At 41.9% G+C, this 12,066-nt stretch overlaps 1 protein-coding gene across 2 annotated transcripts in view; it reads right to left on the bottom strand.

Annotated features, from left to right (window-relative positions):
- The window catches only part of kif13ba (kinesin family member 13Ba), a 38,977-nt gene extending 30,150 nt beyond the window's left edge, over nucleotides 1–8,827 (bottom strand). For both annotated transcript variants that reach the window (XM_084015714.1, XM_084015715.1), the window contains exons 1-3: nucleotides 8,687–8,827; nucleotides 8,130–8,465; nucleotides 3,389–3,482 (exon numbers count right to left, since the gene is read on the bottom strand). In XM_084015714.1, coding sequence (XP_083871840.1) covers nucleotides 3,389–3,482; nucleotides 8,130–8,199 — 164 coding nt within the window. In that variant the 5' untranslated portion in view covers nucleotides 8,200–8,465; nucleotides 8,687–8,827. The remainder of the gene's footprint in view (nucleotides 1–3,388; nucleotides 3,483–8,129; nucleotides 8,466–8,686) is intronic.
- Nucleotides 8,828–12,066: the final 3,239 nt, after the last annotated feature.

Below are 12,066 nucleotides of genomic sequence, written 5' to 3'. Positions count from 1 at the left end.
CTTATATTAACAGCATGTGGTGGTGAGTAGGTCTTCACACAGGGGTGGATAAGGTCTATTGTGCCTCGGCTACTTTCAATGATGAGTGGCCTATTTTCTCCCATGCCTGAGTGGATGAGATGGTCAATTCTAAGTATAGTAAGAGAATGTGAAGTTAAGTATGCAAGAGAGCCACAAACAGGATATTGAGTTATACCATGATAATGCATGCCTTTGAAAGTTCACATGCCCTATACTTTCTACCTACTGACCCCTGTATTACATAACATTAACCAATTAGGAAATTACTATAATCCAGCTGGCAAACCCTGGTCATGAAGCATTGTCTCTTAAATGAGTTTTTAACAGGTAATTAATTGTATAGTTCTGTTGTAAGCGGAACAAAAAAAAAAAAACTATTCAATTTGAAATAAATGTCCAAAACAAAACAAAAAAAACAGGTTGCTGCTAAATTGTTTTAGCTTTGGGCATGCAGTCCACTTATCTACTGGGAGAAAGCTCTACAGCAAAGACAGTCAACAACACTCTTCCCAGCTGCCTTGAACCATTTACTGGATAAATATCAGATTAATCCCAATGGGTTTTATGAATTAAGTGGATTGAAAAAAAATGTTTCTCACAGCCCTAGAGAAAGAACAAATATTTAAACTATATTTAAACAGACAACAACCCACACATAAAAAAACACAGGAGAGTCTACTGCTGAAGATGGTGACTATATACACATCACAGGTGAAGGGTTCAATAGGAGAAAGAGATAGCATCACAACAGACTCAGCAGGCGTCCAGACTGAAAACAGCTCTTCGTTTTGGCAACGTGGCATGCTGCATCGGTGGTGGGGGTGTGTTGCTTCAGGTACCGGTGAGACATGAAACACGATTCAGAAAGCTTTCGGCTTTTGGGATGCCATAACACTGCACAGAGCTTTGGATTTTACCACTCTGGAAAATTATTTCACCTCAGGATGTAACAACTAATTTCCCATTTACGTTATAATAATATACTAGCCTAAATGAAAGCAAACACTCAAAACAGTACCGGCGATTTTAAGGTTAACCATAAATATTGAGTTAACAGCCATTTTAAATAACATTTTTCACAACAAAATTGTATTTTAAATGCTGCTGAAGTCAATGTGTGCATAGTTCCCACTCCGGTCACCCTGTTAGGAATGACCCACACACACCAGGAGTGTGGTGTAATATTTGCTGAAACGCCAGCAGGGATTGTGGTCTAAGAATAGTCATGGTTTGGCATTGCTTGTTTTATTTTTGTATCATGACTATCACTAAGTAAAAACAGTAGAAATACACTGTTCACATAAAGTAATCCACCAGGAATGACGCTTATATAAGAACACATCTCTTTCACGTCCAATCATTTTGTTTGTTTAATAACCTGAGAATCCTTGAAGCACATTGTGCCAGTTTAATGCAAGCATATTCTATTGCAACATCTTGTAATTTGTTTTACAGATAAGCCATAAAAGCAGAGTTTGGATTCAGTCAGGAAGCTGCACTTTTACAATGCGTTATCTTGTTCAGATATGTCTAGCCGGTTACAAACAAAGGGCATCCTGGTAATACAGTTAGATAAGCAAACACCATGCACCTGCAACATCCTAACTTAACCACATACTTCCGTTATGGACCCACTCAAGTCTTTCTCAACTGTTAACAACCCAAGTAAAATACGGAGTGAAATATAATCCTCCAAGAGTATGGAAATGGAAAAAACAAATTAACAAAACGTAAAGGCATCTGCACGCTCAGGGCAGCAATCAGTCAGTCCATCCTCCTGCTGCTTCCTCGATCCTTTGTCACCGAGAGACACAGAGAGAAACTACAGCTCTGCTCTTGTTTAGTCCTCCATAAAAGTCACTGGGGAAGTTTATGGTCGACAGATGCTCAAGTAAATGAGGGTTTTCCCCCCCTCTTCCATCGTCTCCTCACTCAAGGAAGGGGCTTCACGGTCACCGACAGTGACCCGGAGTTAACCTCCCCCTGTGTTACCACGGAAACGGAAGAGCTGAGAAAAAGGGAGGAAACCAGGCGGTGGGAGTTACGACCCGATGGAGTCAGGGAAGAGAGAGGTGGACTGGAGTCTGTACTTTCATGTATAATTGTCTCTGTGCTGTTGTCTTCCAGGCAGACTCAGCTCCGACACACACAGCAACACACGCTGCACGTTATCTGCTCCTGCACCTCAGTCCGAGGACAGCCTCAGTCCGAGGACAGCCTCAGTCCCTACTTCTGATCTGGCAGTCTGCAGTCGGCTACGGCAAGCATGAGGAAATATTTTTCCCACACAGCTGGCTTCCACCAAGATGCTGGGTCAGTAGTCATGCATGGCCTATTGGCTAATTTTGAACCATTGTAATTTAATTAAACAGATGTATTATGAGCTACAGCTACACTCTGACCACGGTTGCAGTATTCTCACAGACAGACAGACAGACAGACAGACAGACCGACAGACCGACAGAACTTGCAGCCACACATTTCTGTTGTGCCCAATCCACCAGATCCAACACGTCTACCTCAGGGACCGTTTACACCAAAACGTTTTCAACATAATACACAAAATATTTTTTACGTTCTGGCCATTTGTTAACACAACAACAGTGTTTTGGGGGGGTGCAAACAAAAACTTTTGAAAACTGGGTTCCAGACCTCCAGCGTCACTGTGTAAACTAGCAAAACCGGGCCTGAGTAAGAAGACAACATTAACAATCACGGCTTACTGAGCCAACCTGTCCAAACTAAATGATCATATTTTACTAACATACTCGCAATGACATGTTTATGCACAGGATGGATGCCTTTATTGCACCAGAAGGGCTATCTATTACAAAGTTTCACGCCAACTTCGGGCCTGGCATGCATAATACGCGGATCGTTTTCAAAACAATGTTGATTCAACTTGGAACTTTTTTTTCCCTTTTTCTCGAGACTGTTGCTGTGTAAACGTAGCCTCAGAGACACTCAAGACTCCAAACACAATTCTGCTTTACCAACGAGCAGCTGGTTAACAAGATGGAAACCAAAAGAGAGAAACAAGTGATTTGAGTTGAAATACACCTGCCTCAAAGAGGCCTAACAGTTGGTTAGTCAGCTTCCTGCCAAAAACAACACCATGACGACAAAGGGACATTCCAAACAAATCTGAGACGAGCTTTTTAAAAGTGGCAAAGAGGGACAGATACAAGAAATTTCCCAAAGGCATTGAATATTGCTCAGAGAACAGTAAGAACACCTGCATGCACCTGCCCCTTCACCTCACCCAGAATCCTTGCTGTATACTATAATAGATCACGCCCCTCATAAAAATAAGAGTATAATTCATTGTGGTGGACAGAGGTTGTAGTCAAACTTCCAACAAACATACCTGGAGTCTCCTTTGCCGAGGTTAGCGCCGCCAGGGTGGAGGATCGTTTGGTTCTTTGCCATCTCCAGAATACATTTAGTGTTTAATTCTTTTTCTGTGGATCAGAAAAAAAAAAAACATAGCGTTACAACCAAAGCACTACACCTCACAACAACACGTTTCAACATTTTTACACATCGTCATGGATAGAGCGTACAAGTTAAATAGTTATTTAGTTCAATAATTTCCAGAAAACACCAAGTCTGAAAATGACCTTTTACCTCAGAGTGAGCATTGAGCAATAAAACACGACCTGTCCAGGAAATCGGTTTCTCTCCCTCCCTCCACGTTTGTGTCATGATGCAACACTGGCCATTTCAAACTCACCATACAGCATCATCCTAATGCTTTGTCCACTCAGGTATTTAATGTCCATTGGCTGCACCAGTCAGCATATAACATTGCACATATAGGCTACTTGAAGGTTGTGGTTTTGCCAACTACGATTTCATTGTTCCATCATGAATAAAAGTTCCTAAAAGTGCAAGGAATGCATTAGTGCGGAGGAAATATCCGATCTCTTTCTGAAAACTCTAAAATAGATATGTCACTGTATGCATTCCTTATATAAAGCACTTTATATTGAGTTTGTTTGCATCGCTGAGTCAGTCTTCTAACCTTCGGATAGAAGCCTTGCTGTGAAAGTAACCAGCAGAAGCGTTGGAAAATAACATGAACCGCACTGGAAATTTACAAGGGTGGTAAGTCGCTCCATTCATCCGTCTTGCCAATGAGACCTAATGACGGTGGTCTACACTCGGGCTAGGTGCTGCCAGCATATCCTGGGCATCCAGATTTTGGGATAACTGGTCTGGTCATGAATTTTTTAATTAATTAATTAATTATTTTTTTTACAAAAAAAAAAAAAGGCATTGATGATTCGCTACTTGCAGAGTTTTATGGCCAATGGCTGCCATTAATCACATTGACAACACCACTGTATTTTCTTCCTGAAAAAGATTCTTGTTGAGAGTCCAAAATACTGAATTAAAATAATTAGGATCGTGCCAATTTGTATCTTTTTAAATGTACTATCTTGGTCTGGAGGCGAATCAATAAAAGAGGATCAGGTCACATCACCCACATGATTTTCTCAGCAATCAGGAAGCTTGTTTGTCAAAGCAAGCAACAAAACTTGATGACAAATGTAGGCTATTTAAAGTGATAAGATAAGGTTTGGAGTGGACTCAGGATCTCTTGCCCCCCTGTGTTGTTCCTGGTGGGGATATCCTCTTCTATTTTGCCCCTTTCCACATGGAGGTCAGAGGCCAAGGCTAGAACAGCACTCCTTTATTTGCAAATCAGTGTTTGCACAAGGACACTCGAGCAGAGAGAAGACTTTGTGATAACATTAATGTCCTTCAACTGAAAGACCCGTTTCAAGCCTCCCATGTAAACAAGAAGCCATCCTGTAGTTTATTGGGTATCATTGTATTGTCCATCCCCATATGGCCCAGTTTTCACAGACTGCTCGATGTTAAAGACGCAATTATGCCCCAGATGACTGTCAATAATCAGCCATTCGCAGCAATCTTGCAAGAACATGCAAGGCTTTTGAACATCAGCAAATGTGTTTGGACTGGAAAAACATGATGTGGTTTCAATTCCTTTCTTCTACAGGAACTGTCTAAACCAGTACAACACTGTGCCATTTGTGTTATTTATGCATACAGTTGCTTTTCTGTTCAAGGCATGACTCTTCTAAAGCATGGGTGAGCACTTGAAATACAGTGAATTAGAAGTGAAGCATGTGCCATCATTTTTTTTTACCAAAGAAATGGTATGACAGTCAGTTTTCTGCATAACTTATTACTAGCGTGGTTTTGTTTTTCTTGCAAATTACCATTTTATTTGTCTGTAACGGCAGCTAGAAGTCACTGCAAACGTTTGCTTGTGGCTCTAACTTCCCATCCACAGTCAAAAATCTACCATCATTTCCCTCCCTGAGATCCAAAGGGGAATCCCACCCGGAGGAGTTGCATGTTTGAGGGGAAGCTTGCTATGCCTATGCAAACCAGGAGCATGAGGGATTGGAGGCTAAACACTGACTGTTCCTGGCAGGAACACAGGGGTAGAGCCATGGAAACTTGGTGTCAAAGGTCAGAAGACCTCAATCACCCTCCAATTCTTTTGCTGTCAAGGACACTACAAAGCAAAAGAAGCAGGGTGAGCCAACAGAGACTGATTGACAAAAAGACAGGGAGAGTGAAGGAACAAGATACATTTTAACAGGAGGGCTGACAGACACATAGAGAGGGTGAAGTTTCTGCTGCCTACATTACCCATGTGCCCCTGATGCTGCAGCCGTACTTCCTGCTTAGCTGTGAGGAAAGTGTGAGGCGGCGGTTAAGAGCATAAATGTATCCATTGTTATCTGCCTCTCCTTGCTCCATAACCAGCGGCTCCCACTTTCCACTTCTCTCTTGTCCTTCCCCCGGCTACCGGTGCTGAGGTTTGGCACAACAGTCCTGACATCAGCCAGGAAGCTCATTGGCCATGGTGTTGCCGTTGCTACGCCTGGGGTTGCTCTGTTCTTCGAAGGCCACAGCCATGGGAACATGGAGCATTACGCAACGTTAGCAAATATTCATTCAGACTCACTCCCTTCCTGCCTTTGTCCAGCTAGGCTGTTAGACCACCTCTCCTCCTCAACCTGGGGTACACGGGGACAGTGCCCCTTGAGGTTAAAAAAGCTGCCTTATTATTTCATTGTCACAGATCTAAATCACTGCACCAGCTGGGGAACTGCAAGTGAGGAACGTGTATGCATACTCCTTTGCCCACGCTAAACTACTACTGCCTCTGTCTCCTGAAGCCAATGTCTGGCAGCAGAAGACAGGGAAGGGCTATACCTGAACTGAGCAGCTTCAGTTCTTCTAAACTGACATTTCATGGAAGAATTTGTGACCACTCAGAGATGATATAATAATGGGATCTATTTGAAATCACAAACACTGGTAGATATGGACATAAACTCTATTCAGACAGGGGTCAGAAACATACTACTGGAAACGTGGCACTGCTGGTTCCAAACCCTTTCCCACTGCCTTTAGCAACCCATCAATTTGCCTGCTTGTTCATCTTCACCAAAATCCTAATTAGCTGTTCTTGCTGGGCAATGGAAGAAACATGCAGCAATTAATCTACAATGTTAACGATGGTCAATGTTTGAAATGGTGCATCAGTGAAGTTGGACATGTAGCTAACTAGAAATGCAGGTTTCTTGTAATAAAAGGTCTCTGCAGCCCGGAGAAAATATACAAAAATAATACTCTGGTGGACTTTGTTTCATCTACTTTTGAAAGTGGATGTTTTTCCACCTTGCTTAAATCATGGTAATCAACAATAACACAATGAGGAGTTTGTGTTGTATACTGAGAGCATTAATAAGAGTTAAAGTAACAATGGAATTAAAGGGAAAGACAAAAAAAAGGTCTGGTGTTTCAGTCAAATTAATCTGGCAAACTGTTTTCCATCACCAGTACCTATCAAGTTAGTTGGAGAGAATGACTGAAATGGAAGAGGTCATTAACAGAACACTTGAAATGAATGAGATGTGGCCAGAGAAACCGCAGTAAATATCTACATAGTACATATCTAAATGTACCTGACCTGAAGCTGAATTCCACCAGAGGTAGGGGGAGCAAGCGAGGGACACACATGATTAATTCTACCCGTTGTCGATCAACCACTCTGCCTCGGCAGCTCTCCTCCTCCTCCTCCTCCTTTCATGGGACACATGGTCTCCCACGGCAAATCACAGCTTGGCAATCAACCAGGAAATTTGCAATATAATTGACGGGAGCTTGTGCACGCAAATATGTGTAACACTGTGCCTTTGTTGCTCGAGCTTTTCTAAAATTAGGGAAGCAACTATATAGACCGAATATGTAGCAGCCCAGGGAAGATTGATGGACTGAAGATGCATGCATCTTGGCCAATGGCAGCGATGACAAGAATAAGTGAAGAGCCTCTGCTTAGAAAACACATTATCACTGAGCAACTTGATTTCTGGTGAACAAAAGATGACACTGATTCCCCTGAGAAGGGTTTTTCCAACATTTTGCTGTTGCCCTCATGAAATTATACCAAACCCCAGCTAGGCTATCCCGTTTAACTACCGACTTGCAACCCACCGTTGCAGCAAGTGACGGATGAAGTCAAGAAGCTACTGGCATCTGTATGAGCCAGCCATGAAGCCAAAGCGTCTAGACTCCTTCACAGTCCATCTCACCCAGCAGCTCCGCTTTAAATCTAGCTGGATGGCATGCTGCCACGAGGGAAGACCTATTGCAGCACTGTACAAACAACAGCCATCCAGACCCGCCAGAACCCAGCTTCTTTAATCTGAAGGAGCTCATTGCACAAAAGGGGTGGTGATTTCTGACCGGCATCCCATTGCTAGCAAATTAAACGGGGTGTGCATAAGTAAAAGCAGCCTCTTATTATGAAATGCTGTTTGTTTACCTGTGGGGTCTATGCATCATAACAATTTGAGACTGCCTTTGTCCAATAATGTGTATCTGCTTTGGGTACATTCATAATAATATTAATAATAATAATAATCTGACGTTTAGCATTGTACAGCTCAATGTATTCATCATGTGCACTCGGAATTCAGACAATGCAGACAGATCTCAGTTCATTTGAGAGTAAATGCATGAATAACAATCCAAATCTGAGCAGATTGAAGCTCTCTTACCTCTCCTGTTCATGGGCCGTACACGAACGGCCACCTTGACATTGGCGTCGTCCAGGCTGGGCTCCCCCATGCTGACTCCTTACCCGGGCAGGTGATGTGGGGCTGATCCAAAACAAATCAGCTCTTCAGCTAAACAATCATCCAAACGCCTGGAAACGTTGCGCTAGCCGGACTGTCAAGCCAGCTAGCTTCGCTCAGCTTTCCTCCATAGACCACGCATGTCCGTCCACGGGAAAAACAAAAAGCCTGGGCAAAATCCCGCAGGAAGCCAGCCGCCACTGCTTATCTTCTGCTGCACATATTCCAGGCTAATTTAAATCCACAGAGGCGTGGAGCCTGGAAGGAAGGGAGGAATGTAAATTAAGTCAAATGTTACAACAGCTGGTGTATGTGACTGAGCAAGCATAGGCAAGGCAAAAAAAAAAAAACGGGCTAGCCAGCTAATTTGTCAGGCAAACTGAAGGGCAGGAGCGACAGGAAAGAAGAAAGTTTGGGCCATTTCCTACCGTTTGACTACATAACATCCCCAGCTACAACCCAAGCTTCGAGCTACATACCTTGGTGGATTCATCCCAGAGCTGGCACCGCTAACCTACACGTATAACCGAGCGAGATCGCCCAGAGAAACGCCTGGCGATGATCTACTTCTTCCCAACGGAATCCACTGTGCTCCCGCTGTGTCAAACCACAAGCAGCTAGCAGCATCCGCCCTTCCGCCGCGGCATTACAAATTAAAAGCCCGTCGGTTTCAACTCTCATCTTGAAGTAGAAGATACATGTGACAGTTGCTTTCAACCGAGACAAGGGTAACTTTTACGATATGACGAGTTGTGTGTCCTTGCAGCTAACGCATAGATACATTAAGCTAGTTCACACGCATTTTTTTTCGTTAAGCCAAACCATGAAATAAGCCAGAGACCACCGTCAGCCGCCGACGAATTGTTAACGTTCAATACTGGTTTAACAGTTAAACTCTTCTTAAAACTACCGCCACGCACTTTGTAACTGATGTAAGAAAGCCTAAGCTAATTGGAATCAACAGCTAATGTTACTTAAGTTAGCTAATATTGCCGCACGTTGCCTCCCTTTAACAGCTCAGAACGCATTAAGGTTAATGTACAACACGCTAGACCAAATACTATACTCGTTTTCAGTATAAGTACCTGTTTACATCGACTCATTCGTGCACTTTGCTCGACATTATCTGTTGAACATGTCTACATCACTTGAATCGTACATGTGTAGTCCTGCTTTCGGTTGTTGCAACCGGTTTCCACAGGGTGACATGATTACACCAGACCCGAGCCCAGCGGCGGACCGTTAACCTCCAGTTAGCGAGTAGCTAACAGCGCCGCGCAGACTCAACTCGTCAAAAGTCCACTTACCTTTACGTCTACACGATACGCAGAAAGACACTGAACACATAACAAATTTCGCTAAAATTATTTTTGGGATAAAATATGGGTAAAAGTGGTTTGTTACCAGATGTGTTCAGGACCCCAATCACTTGGTCAAGCGACACTTCCGCTGTCCACCGTCAACGTGAACACAATAAACGTCACACTTCCGACTATGGTTTTCAAAATAAACCTCAAATCAGTCGCATCACATCACAATACAGTTCAATGAGGTTAACGTGCATTCAGTCAGTTCATTTATGTTTCATTGCTTTTCCACCTCACACATGTGCACAGTTAAAACACATTCTAGTACAGTAAGCTCCCTTGAACACAACAACAACAACAACAAAACTAAACACTGAAAGCTTTTACTACAAACACACATTTTATTTCACAAGTGCAGTAATTTAAAACAATTATATTCCAATATATTAATGTTGTCATATTTATTGTATCTTCAACAATATATTTACAAATAACAATAACAGTTATCAATTTAGCTAGTAAAAAAACTCATTTTCAATGCCTTATTTAAGAGTGAGTTAATGAGTTCACGATAAGTCTTTATTATATTCTGTACTTGATGGAAACATTTGTTAAACATGATCATTTGCACAACATACCACATGCAAAACTCTGGAATCACAAAATGAGCAATTCATCAACAGTATTCTTTACTGGAGCTAAATAGATGAGTATTTATTCATATTTATATATATCTTTATGAATGAAAGCCTCAAATGTATTTATTTAAAATGTCTGCAAAATATATGACTTATTATCTAAAATTGTTCGTGAAACAGTTGCCAACAAAATTCAAATTTTAGTATTCAAACTATTACCTTGAAAAACAGGCACCGGAAGTAAAGACACATCCTTCAACTAAACAAAGGATTCTTGTCTATTCCTGTTGGCCTATAAAAGTGGAAGGTTGCTGACCCCTGCTGGAAACTAATGGTACTACGTAACAATAATAACGTATGACAAAATCAGAGAAACTAAAGACATGCGTGACATAAATCTTTGGTCAGAGGCCACGTAACCTCCACCTGCTCCGTGTAATCTGCGTCCACTGTGAATGCGAGGACGTGAGTGGATGTGAAACCAGAAGGACGTGGTTATATCAAGTTTAAGAAGGGCCCGAGGCTTTGAATGAATTGTTGAAAACACTTCTGGTTGTGCGAAGCACCTGAGTGTAGCAATATATATAAAAAACAACTTGAGTATTAATATAATTACACACACTATGAAATGTTACTGAAACACATCTTTTAACATTTCTTCAAAATACCGGAAGAAAATAAATGACCTGCTCTATCTCAGTTCATTTCCTTACAAGCTCCTTCCCTTTTTGGGGGTCGAGAAGAATGGACGATTTGTTCACCAATCAGGACTTCACCCAAGTCTAAAATCAGCTTCCACAGACCGCAAAGAGGAATTGGTTCCTTCACTCATCTCTTTCTCAAAGGAAATGGGACTTTCAAGTTCCTGTCTCAACAGGATTTGAACTGCCCCCCCAAACAAGCAGCTAGTTGTGTACATTTAGGGACTTGCTCATTTTCTTTTGAATTTCACTTTAGACAAATCTGACTAGACGTGATACTATCTTCACTGATTTCAGTTAAATAGTATGTTAGGAACAGGAAACATTATACCTCAGCAGAGGGGTCAGAGGTCAAGTAGGGGGTTTGGTGTCTTGTTTATGCTCTTGAACAAGAAGGCCCTATAGCTATATTGTGAGGATAGTATAATTAGTATACTGGCTGTAGGAATCTGATCAGTGGAACAGCTGAAACCCCTAGAGGGCACTCTACTGCAAGATGTCATTGTGGCAGATACCGGAGAACTGTATGTTTAGTTTAGTTTCTCCTTTCTTTACTGTTATTTTAAAGTGTGTTTAATTGGAAATAACATCAATGTAAGAACACAAGTTAAAGGTTTTCTTCAAATATGATCATATAAGCGGTGGTGTGCTTAATGATTCGGGAGTGGAGGTCATGATTTACATGCTTTTTAAATTTACCCCAACATCACTCATGCCAACTTTAATTGATCCTGGTGAAGTGCAACTAATGGAAATGGTGATGGGAAGGACAGAGCATATTCAACTCTTGTCGCCACATTGTCAAGAGCGTAGGCAGAGGGAAGCAAAAAAAGCAGAATAACAGAATTACAAAAATACCCCAATAGGTAAAGAGGAAGGGAGAACGGAGAGAACTGCAGCAGCGATGCAGACTAAGACAATGGCTGCTGTCGAATAGTATATTTTGCTTCGGAAGGTTCCTAACTGAAGAAGTGACCCGGAAGTAAACAAGTGGCCGCCATGATAAGAGCCGCTCAAATTCTCTAAATGCAAAGGGAAGGAGCTCCAATGCTTCCTTACAGATCTCTTTTAGCATAGGATACAACAGACCTTCCTTTATGCAAGGAAAGGAGATTTCACCGCCCCACAATTCTTTGCAAGAGCAACATTTAAACACCTCGGCCGTTCATGAAAACAAACAATATGCTTATTTGCATATTTAACAATTACTTTC

The sequence above is a fragment of the Eutrigla gurnardus genome (assembly GCF_963514095.1).
Source record: "Eutrigla gurnardus genome assembly, chromosome: 1".
Classification (NCBI taxonomy): domain Eukaryota; kingdom Metazoa; phylum Chordata; class Actinopteri; order Perciformes; family Triglidae; genus Eutrigla; species Eutrigla gurnardus.
Note: the sequence above shows the minus strand (reverse complement) of the source record. Positions and strands in the feature narration are given on the sequence as shown.